General features: G+C 46.2%; 1 protein-coding gene across 4 annotated transcripts in view; it reads left to right on the plus strand.

Moving 5' to 3' along the window:
* Nucleotides 1–14,689, plus strand: part of ITCH (itchy E3 ubiquitin protein ligase) — a 2,968,415-nt gene that overhangs the window by 1,016,585 nt on the left and 1,937,141 nt on the right. For all 4 annotated transcript variants that reach the window (XM_069652264.1, XM_069652266.1, XM_069652265.1 and 1 more), the window contains exon 10: nucleotides 8,989–9,163. In XM_069652264.1, the coding sequence (XP_069508365.1) occupies nucleotides 8,989–9,163 (175 nt within the window). The remainder of the gene's footprint in view (nucleotides 1–8,988; nucleotides 9,164–14,689) is intronic.

The following is a 14,689-nucleotide window of genomic DNA, read 5'->3' on the forward strand; positions in this document are numbered from 1 at the left end:
CAGTTGCAAACTCCCAAAGCCCTCCCCCCTCTACTCCCTCCCCTATCAGAGTCAAGGCCCAAATAATGCCATGGTTGTGTACTTCAGTTAAAAAGGCTACTGCAAGTTAGACCAGTCCAAGACGTGGCCCTCAACAGTACATCTTTAAACACATCCTAACCCTCCACTCCACTGCAACAACATTTCATAGGGGCAGGATCCCAAAACATTTCCCACACAAATCTAGATACAGAGATATTGCACTGCAGTCCTTGCTGTGCTTAAACAATTTAACAACAGCTAAACCAATACTGCAAAGGCATTTCAATGTGTCATTTAAAGCATAATATAAAATGTACATTTGCTCAGATCAGAGACTTCCCCATCCGGAACAGCTTTGAATTTCCAGTATGGTAATGAAAATGACACGTGGCCGCGCATAGTCTGCACTTGCAAACTGCTAGATGGTGCGGGGAACGGGACCTAAACAATACATGCTGTCCGCAGCACACTCCTTCTGCCGGCACTATACACCGGCCTCTGAAGGAGCATTAAATATGCATGTCATTGTCTAGCATATTACGCCCTACCCCAGGCATTCGCATCCGCCATCCACCATTTCTGTGAGGTTCGGGCAGAGTCTGAAGAGCAGTAACCGCTTCAGTGAGCATCGCAGCTCGAGAGCTGGATTAAATATGCCGATTAAGTTAACTGGAAGCCTGCGTGCCAACACTGCAGACCGTCATCATTATCAGCAACAGACAATATTACGCCTTGGGTGTTGGAAGAATGCACAGCCGACTCAGAGCTAGTACTGAGGAAACAGGTACAGCTCAGAAAAACTTGCGGCAAAAGCAGGTCAGAGTGGCGTGGAGATGGGTACAGCCCAGAGTACGAGAGTGAAAGGCTAAGAATGGCGCAATAGGAGATTATGTCCGTTCTTTTACGACACATTATGGCAGATTCCTTCTGCTTCCGAGCGCTGGAAACAGTTGTCACCATTAATCAATTTAACGAATCTCTGTTTACAGTGGCAGAGCCAGGGGAGGGGCTGCCTACCGCAGCTCCCCTCTGGTGCCCAGTGCGCCCCCAAGCTGGTGCTCTATTTAACCCCCCTTACCCCCTCGGCCCATATGCTCGATTTATTTGGCTCAGGAGAAGGAGGAAGCCTCAGGGACCCCTTTCTTGTAACACAGCGCGGGCCAACCATAAATCTTTTTCGGTTAAGAAAAAAAAACATACCTTTCTTATTGCGAATCCACAGGGCACGGGCCTGCCACAGTGAGTGCAGGACTAAAGGAGCCGTTTAGGGATTTTATGGAGCCCTAACGGAGCGAGCGCTGCCCAGTGAACTGTCTCTGACTTACTCAGTCACACGTGCGTCGGGAATGTTCCAAGCAACTTGGGCCCGGGCAAACTCCGCCTCCTCCAGTCCCTCGCTGAACACAGAAGCCAGCCCAGCCTAGCGCCAGCCCTGCTTGCAATTGCAAAGTGCACTGCACACGTGCACTACAAAAACATAAAAACGGAATTTCAATCGGTATATCGTTACAAACAAGGTAACGGTTATTTATTCATAATGAAATTGTTCACGATGTTTATACCGGCATACCATTACAACCCTAGCGTAAACAGTACGCAGAAAAAAATTAAATACATCGTAATGGCTTTAATTACATGCGTATAAAGCAAAGATATGCACCTTATCTGTAGGGCTGCCTGCACCTACCCCAGACCATACCATTAAAGATGAACAATGGTTTTCTAATATTCAAAAGGCCTTCGCAGATAAAATCTCTTTACTTCAACAAAAAAATAGTACAAAAAAAATCTAAACTCAATAACACCACCTGCCCAATGACACCTCCCCCTAAGGATTGCACCAAAGATAACAAATTTGCTTTCACACCTCTGTCCACCACTGACACCATCAATAATAATAACAGCCTAAAGCCTTCCAGATGCAAGGGCGACACCTGCCCGGCAGCCTTGGTAAAAGAATGTGCACCTTAACTTGCACCCTTTGTTACTAGCCTTATCAACAGTTCATTTGCCACTAACACTGTCCCGAATCATCTAAAAACAGCATGGGTCCTTCCTCTACTTAGAAAACCCACCCTAGACCCTAATATCGCTACTAACTTCCGCCCCATCGCCACTGTACTATTTTTACTAAAGATCCTTGACCGTGCAACCTACCTGCAGATCTAATCATTCCTCGAAAGCAATAATCTCTTAGGCCTAAGACAATCGGGCTTTAGACCAGGCCATTGAACGGAAACAGCCCTACTAGACTTGAAAACCCAAATGGACCAATATATAGATAATGGCGACTTTTGTATCCTCCTTCTGCTAGACCTCTCTGCAGCTTTTGATTTGGTCAATCGTGACATTCTGTGCAAACATCTTGAAACTGCGGCACACTTCTCTCCCGAAGCCATTACATGGATCAAATCCTTTCTCTCCAATCGGATCATGAGGATCTTTTCTGATACCTCAGCTGCCCACCCTGCTCATGTAAACTGTGGCGTACCACAAGGATCTTGCTTATAACCTACATTATACAATGCATTCACCAAGCTTTTATTTGACAAGCTTGACAAAATGGGTATCGCGTGTACTAATTATGCGGATGATACACAAATACTCATACCAATTACTGGATGTTACAATACTCATTCCAAAAACTTAAACAAAATCTACCTTGCAATCCAGGTGTGGATGGCACTCAACGAATTGTCTCAATGACGACAGGACTGAGCTGATACTAATCGGAAATAAAACTAAACTTGGCAATCTCTCACAAGAATACAAATCTTTAAACATCGACGGCAATAATATTGCGGTCGCCAATGAAATAAAAACTCTTGGGGTTTACATTGACTTTCCGCACCTTAAATAGGCAAGTCAATGCGATAGTCTCTTCCGCTGCTTACACGCTGAAATTGATAAAAGCTAATAGACCTTTCCTGTCCACGGACAATTCAATCACCCTGGCTTGAGCCTTGAAACTCTCCACAATTGATTATTTTAACTCTCTATTTGCTGGGACCAGCAGTAGAAACATCAAAAAACTACAAACGGTACAAAACAATGCCATCAGAGCTGCATTGAATATTCCCCACAATGAACATATTTCGTCTATTAGGAGGAACATCCACTGGCTGCCTGTCCATGACAGGATCAGATTTAAAATTCCTATGCTTACCCATAAATGCATAGCAAACAACGCGCCAGCATATCTCAGCAACCTGTTCAATAAAACTCAAGCCAACAGACCGACTTTCTTTTTACACCAACATGCTTATCACTCCTAGATATAGAAGGCAGAAAGTGGGTGGTACCAGCTTTCTGGTATTAGCACTGTCGGGGTAATTTTCCGGGGGTCGTCAGGGCCGGCCGCTGACCTCCGGGGTTGGGGAGGCCCCAACTCCTCCCGTGTCTCAAGGGAGTATGAGGCGCACACAAGAGCAAAGAGTTACTGATGTTTATTGCCCAAAACAGACAGGGATAAGCTCTCGGATCACAGGCATCCAGGAGACCTATCATTCGTGGTGGGCTTGCAGGCCCTTTTTCTAGCTGTTTGATGCGACTACGTGCGTCACCTGGGGTAACTAGCCCCAAAACCTAACGCCATCTCTGGTTGGCTCCCCGAGTGGTAGGGTCAGTATAGGCACACATGGAGGAAAATGTTAGTGGTGGAGGGCCAGGTGGTACGCTTGGGCCGTCCCTAATAGTTGCTACAAGAGAATTGTTACAAGGGGACAATTAGTGATTGGCTAAACTATAGTGTCGTCAATTGTAAGCCCCTCGTATTCTGATTGGTCCACCCGCGAGCCCCCAAGCCTGGGACCATCGTTGTTCCCATCTCGCAGTGTACCTGGTGCTGGCAACAAAGTGTGACTATGTGTCAGTGGCGGACAATGGACAGGTCTGATTATTAGCTGGTGTGCGTGTCATTCCCATCGCTGTCAGTGTCTAATTTGTCACTTAATTGTTGCAGTCTGTGTCCCAGACGTGAGACCCCAGAGCTTCTCTGGTCCTTGGGGCTTGGCATCGTATCAGGTCGGCCTGGTCACGTGTTGCGAGACCGTGGATGAAGCAGAATTATGAGCATTTGATTTATATTTCGGTTCTGAGGAGCGTTTAGCAGTGGCAGGTGTAACCTTGGCGCAAGGAGCGCGGCTCGTAGATTGCAACATTGCAGCCTTGGCTGTGGGGCTCTAGTCAGGGTTTGTTCAGCACCTTGCAGCTTTGTCTGAGCTGCTCCAGCCTGGGACTCTGGTTTGCGGCCTACCTTGGCCTAGCTCATGGGTGGCGGTACATAGTCCATTATGAGGGTCGCGAGGGGCGACGGGGATTCGTATGCATTAGTTCATGTACAGGGTTACATCTACATGGTTTTAGTGGCGAGGAAGCGCCTGCAAGCATGTACACGAGCTCTTCTGGCGTCTTGCGTTTCTGCGGTGCTGTAGTTGGCCTATATGAAAAATAACAACGATGCATGTGTGAGTGTGAGTGGTCCTCTAGGTCATAGCACTGAGTATGTTCTTCGTGTGGATTGGTGTGTGTATGGTCGATGTTCTTGGTGGCACGTGTGTTCTTCTCCGCCGGCTATGTTGTCATGTCATCTCCAACGATGGCGGTATTTGTGGGTGACGTCTAATCGAGTTGATCCGTATGGTCGGTGTCAGCTCCACCTGGGATCCCAGCACGTGATTGGGATGGCACGCAGCTTGCCTGGGGGTGTGTGGCGTGGCCACTGTGGATCTTGACGTCAGTGCCGGCAGTAAGCAGGTCAAACTCCTCCTGCGGCAGGTGCTTAGGTTCTGACGTCATAGGCCATGGTCTGGACGGGAATCGGGGCAAGGGACCGTCCCATTTTCCCTCTTCAGTACCTAAATTGTGGAATGCCCTCCCTACACAACTCAGAAATGACACTTCGTTCTGGTCCTTCAGGAAAAATGTAAAAACATTACTATTCAGGTCAGACCCCGCAAAATCGACATCATGACGCTCAGCTGTCAGCATCTATACTGTCTCCGCCTTGTTAGCATGACCTACACCAAACATACGCAGTCAATGTATTTGCTGTTGCTATTTACTGTTACAAACTCAGCATGCAATTCTTTGAATGTGCTGTGAATCTGTGAGCTCACCTCTGTATATATTTACCCCTGCCTGTAACCATTTTCTTATGTTTCAGTGAACCTGCGAGTCACTATGTAAATGTATATGTTTGAAGACGTTAAATCACCTGTAACCATCCTCTTAAGTTTCAGCGCCTAGTTGCCTCTGGGCTTTGCACGCTTTATTAATGTACAAATAAAATAAATCCATATACAACAGGAGTTGTACCATATATTTCATTATTGGACATTTGTATGGCGCCTACACACAAGTGTTTCCAGGCGCCACAAGACAAATTGGGAGCCTGGGGGCATAGGAAGAAAGTAGAACAAAAACAGTTATATTGGCCTTGTGACAATCCTACCGTGCAAGCCAAGCTGCTAAGTGCAGCGGGGGCTAGAGGAGTGGGGTGCCCAAAAGGGGGGGGGGGGGGCAACTGCTGGGAGAGCCAAAACGACAAGTGCCAGTCCTCCTTAGGCATCCTCATCTTGGGCATCCTCAGTAAAGAACGGACATAGACCAGGACCTCACCTTTTTGTGCCTGTTCGGGCCTGAACGGGTCAAGGGACAGGCCTGTTACCCCGCATTTCATCGACAGAGTAGTCGCTACTACTATTCACGAAAAGACATTGCAATGTGTCTCCTTCCTCCACATCGTATCCCCCACCCTTGCTATGGCTTGAATGGTCAAGTGCCCTGGGCAGCCCAGGTAAAGCTACCCTAGCCAAACTCATTTATATCACCCTTGCCCCATCCAACACCTACAGACCACATGTGCGTGCACCATCATGCTGATCAATGCTCACTCAGCAGTCGCTCACCCCTCAGAGATCGCCATCCTCATCTTGTACAAGAACCTTTGACACACTCTTCATCATAGAAACGTGTTTTACCTCATATTCTTTTTATTGATGCCATCTGCAACTTAATCGCCTGTGAGAAATTAGCACACACTAATACTCTTTCCCAGAGATTTTAACGCCTCTCCGTTTCATGCATACAACCACACTTGAAGTATGCTTTTCTCACTGACCGGATGCATCGTTGTTAAGCAAATTCTCTCCCCCCACACACAATAAAGGCGACATCCTAGACTGCCTTTACATCATCCCTGCTCCTCACCTGCGCGGACCCCATCCAACTTGATTGATCTGACCACCACTGTCTATCTACCAGGGCCCACAGAGAACGGCCGCTCACTCAGTGCCACTTATTCAAAAACTTCCTGTTCAATGAGCTAAAAGCAAACTTCGCAGACATCCCCCACCACATGGAATGCCTGATCCTCCTAGAATTATTCAAGAACTCTGCCTTGAAACTGTTGAATACTCACCCCCCCTTATAACCAGCCGCAATAAGACCAAACCATCCGCCCCTTAATACATCTACGAGCTCACCTCAAATGAAGACTCGGAGCCCTAGTAAACGGTGGTGTGTGAAACGTAGCCCTCCAGAGTTTTCCAACCTCGAATCTTCGTGCCAGCTGCAGAATTCTGATTACTGAGGCCAACATCCTCTAGAAGGAGAAAAGTCATCTTTGAAGTAATAAAGCATTGTACCAAACCCTCATCAGACCCCATGCTGCCAGCAACCCAGGAAAGATGCAACAGAAATACCTTTTTTACAGAAACAATAGGCTCAATCTGACAGATCATTGAATCGCCCTCCCACAGCATTACCCACACCTGCACTCAAGCACGCACCCTGCCTCCCTGGACTGAATTCTCCCCTCTGCACCACAGAAACCTACATCTTACTTTTGATGCTATCCTCCTTGCCTCCATCATTAAGCACTTGATGGGACGGCACTCAACGCTCCTCAGCAACATGTCTCCCTCGCATAAGGGTCATTCCCGCACACCCTCAAGACTCGTCTTAGGACCTTTTTTGAGAAAATAAATTACCTGGGACCAGAATTGAACAGCTACACCACCTCCCAAACGACTTTGTTCAGGTTTCTGCCCCAAGTGTAGCATTGAGGCGGCCACCATCCAAGTGGTGGATGATGCCCTCGAAATCATGGGTAACTGTGACTCGTGCCTCCTCGTCGACCTTGACCGCTTGACAACATTCAACCTAGTTGACCACTGCATCATCCTTTCCCTACTGGCTGATGGGATGGGATTCTCTGGCACTGTCCTAAATTGGTTTACCTATTAAGTCTAGGGTAGATACTACCCTGTCCAGATGAACACATTGCAATCTAACTTACTCCCAGTCTCTTGCATAGCCTCTCAAGGCTCCATCCTGTCACTGATGCATTTTACCCTTTACATGGAGCCTCTGGGCACACTCCGCAAAGATCCTGATATAGCCACCCGTCAATACGCAGATGATACTTGGTTGTACATGGGTAAAAGGCCCACAGGACATCCGCGAACTCTGCAATTACCTAGCAACCATCCAGTCCTTGATGTCGACTGCCTACCGCAACCTTAACTCATCCAAGACCAAATTCCCCCTCATTGATCTTCCAACTAAACATTTTGTCCAGTAATGGTTCAGTAATATGTGCCTTGGAGTTCATCCACAACTGTCGGATTCAGACACATCCTCAGGCTTCACCATTGACCGCAGCCTATCCTTCCAGAAACAGCTAGCCAAGAAGACTCCAACTGTCTGGCTCCAAATGTCCACCCTTTGCAAAAACAAACCCTTCATCCTGCCGTAAGACTTCCTGACTATAGGACAGGCCCCTGTGGTCTCGCCAATTGACTGGAGAAATGCCCTCCTAACGGGGCCCCCAGATGCTAATTTGGCTTACCTAAAAGCAGTCCACCACGCTACAGACCTCTTATGATGGGTGTGCAGGCATTTTACCAAATCGCCCCCGTCCTATGTGAACTGCATTGGCTTTCTCTCCCGGCCAGGAAACTGTTCAAGACTGCATGCATCATCTACAAAGCAGTCACAGGAAGTACAACAATGTACCTGGTGGCAAAGCTCCACATATCTGGTGATACGCTCATCGTGCATCAAATCGACCTACTGGCTCGAATCACAAATCGTCCACAAAGAGAGGGTCCGCAAACACTCCTCTGGTCATGCACCCACCCTCTGGAACTCAATCCCACTATCGGCTCTCAGTGCCCTCACAATTTTCTAATTTTTAAAATCTCTCAAAATGTTGCTTTTTCTTCAACACCTGACCAAGTACTAATCCCAATGGACACAGACCACAACCCATAGTACTGCACTACTGTTAAAAGATGCTGGAGGGGGTCTGATGTTTGTCGGCACAGTGTTGAAGCATAGAGACACATGTACGGATTTTCAATGGAAGCCTGCACGTTTTCAAACATACAGAGGTTTGGAGCACATTCAGTTGCTCAATCTCCATTGTGGAATTATTTCTAACTGGTGTATGGGCTTGGCTCTTTCCACGAAAATAATTCTTGTAGATGCCAGCATTTGAGTGGAAAAAAGGATAGCATTTGCAATGGATAAACACTAATGCATTGTTTAGGACACAGACACATGGTCTTTATACTGAAATATGCTAATGAACTTCTTGGATGGATGGAAGGCTAACGGAACATGTAGTTTTACCATGATGAGTCTGAAAATATGCAGGAATGTTACAAACCCACCCAATACAGCCAGTCACATAACCCTTCCTAGAGAATGCAGAAAATTAGTAGCAATTGGTGTTTTTGTAGATTATTGCCGCAATTATCTTTTTGTATATATTGGAATAAAAACATTCTTGTAGCCTCTCTTAGCATAGCAAAATGCTTGATTGTCAGAACTTGTATCTGTCTCTACCTTGCCACCAACCATGTAGATGTATTTACTGATGGAGCCATGTGCTGTTAAAAACTGGACATGTTTTTAGTGGCGGGGGAAAAATGTAACTTTCCTATTGCGCTCTCTCTGCAGATGGGAACGACGTGTTGACAACATGAGCAGAATTTATTATGTTGACCATATCACCAGAACAACAACCTGGCAGCGCCCAACGCTAGAATCTGTGCGGAATTATGAGCAGTGGCAGCTTCAGCGAAATCAATTACAGGGTGCAATGCAACAGTTTAACCAAAGGTTTATTTATGGGGTAAGGATCATGTTTAAAGTCAATTGTTTTACTCTGTGTGGTCAAGTCTTGAAAGTAGGCACAACCAAATCCTCAGTCTGTGACCTGATGTATCTTTGTATTGCACATGGAACAGCTCTTTATTTCCTCCTGCCATCCAGTGGCAGAAACGTCGAACTCTGAAGATGGACGGTCAATAACCATCCAACATTGTATTTTAATTAATACTTCAAAGTACTGCCACACCGCAGTTTCTTTTCCATCATTGAAACTTGCCCAATAGTTGTTATACTTGATTCTGAACACTGGATTTACAGGATAATGTCTTACACTTTATCATAGTACTCTGTGCCCCTTGTACTACAGGGATTGTGCAGGGTTGATCAAGTTAGAGCTAAATGTTTTACTGGTTTATAGGACATAACCAAGTTAGCAGGTGCTAGTTCAGGAGAATAAGGGCTATTCAATTAATATGGGGTATATTGCATCCAACCTCAACATATGATACAAGCAGTTACTTTTCGGATCAAGTATACATTAGCTACTCAGCCTCATGGCTACTGCACTTGGTCAATGAGCCATGAGAGTGGCATCTCTCAGCACTTACCCCAGTTTCTGACTGACTGGGCGCATTTGGACTCCCCCCTTCCCTCTGCACTTGTCCCCCCCCCCCGATCCTGTACCGTCTGTGCACTTGAACAATCTGAACGTACCATGCCTTAAAGATAGTCTATCTTCTCTGTCCCCCCTCCTTGCATGGTGGTGCCTCAGTGCACTTGGAAAAACTGCAGAATCGTTGTCAGACCTATTTGCTGTTATCTACACTGTTAATTGTAGTATATGCACTTACTCTGCCTGTGCAGACTTGTATCGTTCAGAAATTCAAGGACCCTGAATGACTTTTTTTTCCCTTGATCCCTCCCTCCTTGAGCTCTTTGAAACACTTGGCTTGTGTATAGGTGCTTTACAAATGAATATTACCATACCATTCCATACCATACACCTTAGGATTTTGAGTGTGTTCTAGAGGACTCCAGAAGTATTTGAAACACAAAGTAAAACTTTCCAATGCAAATTATGGTCACTAAAAGCAGAAGTTAATATGTGGTTATCTGTTCAGTATTTACTTATGATCAACACTACAAGGGATTGCACATTCCAAAAAGCTTACAAGATGACTTGTTAATCAATTGCATAATTTTACATTTTCTAAAAAATAAATTACCTTTAGATATGTGGTGATGTATATTTGAGACTCCCAATTGGCCAACAGGGATTATGGCGTATAAATACATGTGGATAGCAGCAGTTGTCTTGTGTTCCAAATAGCTTTTGTTTGTAGTCTGTGTTGAAGCTAACCGGACACTTCCATGCTACAGGTAGGAGTCGTACAGCTCACAGCCATTAAGATTTCACCACTAAAAGTGCAGTTTTCCAGGTGTTCTTTTGAGTTTTTTGTAGGGGAATATTACACTGTGGTGGTGACCGAGTGAGGCAAGGCCAAGAAACACCACAACAATATATTTAAGCATAATTCTTGTCCAACAGATAGCCAGCAAAAGCTACAAATGTGCAAGGGGAAATTGATTAAAAAATTGAGTGATGTTGTGACTGCTGAGGTGCCTGAAGAGATTGAAACAATGACTGCTCACGGGCAACTAATCAAACTAACGTCTTGTTGTCAAGTGGTGGTCGAAGTGGGACAATATTGATAGCAAAGGATACTGGGAAAGTACAAGAAATTGGAAGAAACGATGAGAGTAGACTATGAGAGATGAAGGCAATCAGCAGGACATTAAAGCTTGCACGAAACAGGCAAAGGCAAGGGAGCAAAACAAATGACATTGCCAATTATAGGCTTTGATCTCACAACCTTAGTGAGCTCACCATCCGAGTCCTGGAAAGTTGCACCATGTATATCTGGAATTAAAATTTAAGTGTGCTTAGGTAATGAGCAAGATTACAAGGAAGAAAGGAGAACAAGGTGGATTGATGGGCGGGGCAACATAGATGGGATAAGGAGAAACCCCAGTAATGTATAAACGAGCTAACATGTCGTGAGAGAAACAGTGATCAAAGGTAAGTGTGAGGGTTCTGATGATCTGGTGCCAGTGGGACACTTATGAAAGTTGTCAGATTTGTAAGGTAAGAGTGTAAGGTGGAAGGCTGAACAAGATAAGAGCATGGCATTATAAAGCAAATTACTGCAACTTGTCACCAGGCCAAACCTTTATTAAATAATACCCACTTAGCAAAGAGGATGGGGAATTTCGAAATCAACAACTGTAATACTCTGCAGCTTCCACTAGATGTTGGTCTATGCACAGCATGTGAATCTAAGCAGATACAAGCATCAGAAATACGATTACAGTGAGAAATGTATCACATACATCACAGATTCTCAAGAATACACAGTCTCAAAGAAGGTTTAACGGTTTATATTGTGAATTTAAATAGGGTCCATCTAAGGGCATCCCCTCTCATCTCCCCCTGGAGGTCACAAGAGGTCGGTAATCCATACTTCCTAAAATGTTTGTCTAGTGGTAAGGGCTTATGGTCATCCATGTATCTTTCTTACTCCTCTTCGGGTCTAGTAGGTTGATTCCCACAAGAAAAGTAATCCCAAGAGTTGATGCCTTCGAATCACCAAAGTCTCACCAAACTTATTTTCTTTCACGCCCTCCTTCTCTTCACCCTGATGTTCTTGCCTTCCCTTCCTCCCACTCTATTTTCTCTCACTTTCTCTCGTCTGTGTCTCTGATGTCTACCACCTCACACCTAATTCTGCTCTCTTCCACTCCACTACACTCCACTCCTAGTACTCTATACTCCCAATTTACTCTTACTACTCTCCCCTCTTCTCTGCACTTCCCTTTCACTCTCTCAATTGCTTTTCTCACTCAGCCTCATTTACTCTCACTTGGTCTCACTAATTTTACCATGCACGCACTCACACCTAAGTACCATTTTCTCTCACCAAACAATACCTCACCTTGCACATGTGTTCTGTATTTCTCTTCTATGCTCTGCTTCACAGTCCTTTTTCTCCCTGGTCTCAGTCCACCTTCTCCTCCCTTACCCTATCTGAAACAGCTCACACTCAACCCTTTTTCCTATTCTCTTCTACTCCCCCTTCCATTGGCTCTCCGTCACAGCTGGTTTCCCAGGCCAATCTCTTCTTTGCTCTCCCCCAGGTGCTGGGTTTCATAGATAGGGAGCACAATAAAGCATTCCTTAAGCACCACCCCCTTTTCACACGTGAGTCCAACAGTGTTTTGCAATGGCAGCCCGCTTTAGCCAAAGTCAGTTTTAAAGTTTGCGTTTTGTAACAGATGAGCATTCTGTTTTCTGGCCCAATGCAAGCAATTTTACGCCAGCTTGTTGTTCGCCACCTGCTCTCCCACTGGTAAGTTGTATGTGCTGTCCTCTGCTGCAAGGATCTGTGGATGCACTAGTCCTGAAAAGAAAGAGAGCAAATACTGGCAAGTATGTTGTACGGCAGGTATGGGGTGATGGTAAGCGGTACTCTGCACTTGTTAAGCAGCACATGCAGTTGGGACAGAGACTGGGGCCCTCCCAACTCCCTCACCAAGCCTCTGGGGGAGGACTAGAAAACACCCTGGTTGTAGGCCTCCTGCCCCAGCTTCAGAGGAGCCTCATTGCCCCTTGAATGGGTCAAGTCCCTGACCCTTTCTTAATAGCAGCGCCTGAATGTTTCTAATGGATTCCTTCCTCCAAAGGATTCCTCATCTATGAAATCCTTATCCCAGCGCAGCTGTCCTCCCGAAACTTTTCCACTGCTAGGTGGCTCTGCGCTGCTCCACATCTCCTCTGCCCGATACCGCTACGCACCCCTCACATGACAGCCAGGCCAGCATATATTGAGGCGCCATGCCCTGTCACCTCAATTCCTTTTCTTTCATGCATTCTGTTTGCTAATCGGGAACAAGCTCCTTGAGGTTTGAGATTTTTTTGATCTACGCCATGCCTAATCTGTGTGCAGGCTGCAGCCGGCAGATGTCTATCTCAGATCCGCACCTCATTTGTCCCTACTGCTTGTGCAAGGACCACGATACCCAGGATTGCAGCTTGTGCGAGTCTTGCACGCGAAGGCCCTCTGGGAACGGCAGCAAAGATCTTCACGTTCATCCACAAGATGAGTCTTGTTTGGAGTTGCATGGTGCAGGCCACTAGCAGGAGGAGGAGGACCTGGCCTCTGTGCCTTTCGGCCCATTTGTTGTGACTGGCAGAGTACCTGCTGGGGACGGGCCTAGACCAGAAGAGGGCCACGTTTCTCTGGCGCCCACAAGCCCTGCCTTTAGGCGTCGAGGCCTCGGCACCGTTTCTGACTGTCTTTCCCACCAATCAGCGTTTTTGACACTGTGGCTCCCCAGGAATATCCTCCACTCCCTATGGACACCTTCATGTCTGATGTATGACGTTATGATGAGGAAGGTGACCAGGTTCCCTTTTGGTTGGAACCCCTGGTTTCTAGGGAGGCAAAAGATTTCCCGGAGGAATTCTACTGGCAAGGTGAGGATGTACTTGGACCGGCTGAAGATCTGCAGGTCATCAGTGGCCTCAATACCTCCCCAGAGATGACCACTCTGAGAGTTCCCAACCCAGGAAAGCCTCAAGAGTTATTAACAATGGATGGCTAAGGTGGCCAGTACTCTGGGGGTTTGGGCTTTGTCCACATCCAAGGTTCATTACTGTTAGGGAGAATTCTCTGTTTAGGCTGAATTTCCTAACCTAGTGAGTCCCCCTTTGCTGGATTTTTGGGGTTTATTTTTTTCTCCTGCCAAGAGTGAGACTCTTTTTACCCTCACTCTTGGACATGATTTGAGTGTGTTCCTGTGACTCTAGATGTGTTTAATGGGCTATGGGGTCTTTTACTCCATAGGGCTTCATGTGTTTTTGTGATGTGTGTTACACAGCACCCTCAGTGCAGTAACACAGGGGTGTCATAGTGACCCCCCAGTATAGACTCCATACCCTGGGACTGACTACTGTCTCCCAGGGCATGTAAAGTCACTATTGACTTTACTAGTCTTGAATTCTGAACAGAACCAGTACAAACCATCATATTGTGGACGTACTGGCTGGGGCAATTCGATTGCCCCGGGGTCTGTTAGTCAAGGGGGCACGTCTCCGTCCCCCCTGATCGAGTTTTGGCTGGTGGCAGTGGATACTACTTTTTATATTCAACCGCAAATATTTCTCTATGGGATTTTCTCATTGTTCGAGGCTACTATCTTTATTTATTTAATTACGATAGCCTCGAACATACCGCCGGTTTATTTATTTATTATTAATTCTCCGGTTGGTATTTTTTGCCAAAACTCGGTTCTAAAATGGCATTTGTGTTCTCTTTTGTGACTCCAACCCAAGTCGAGCCCTTTGTTCCACTTTTTTGGCGGGCTTCTCCACAGAAGCCCTCCAAAGTGGTGCCACACTGTCTGGGGTACTTAGTAGGGGTGGAGGGGGATTTAGGCACCCTGGACTGAGTTGCCTAGGCAACTCAAGTCGCACTCCGTCCTGATTGGC

The sequence above is a fragment of the Ambystoma mexicanum genome, chromosome 3p (assembly GCF_040938575.1).
Source record: "Ambystoma mexicanum isolate Mex_15411 chromosome 3p, UKY_AmexF1_1, whole genome shotgun sequence".
Taxonomy (NCBI): Eukaryota; Metazoa; Chordata; class Amphibia; order Caudata; family Ambystomatidae; genus Ambystoma; species Ambystoma mexicanum.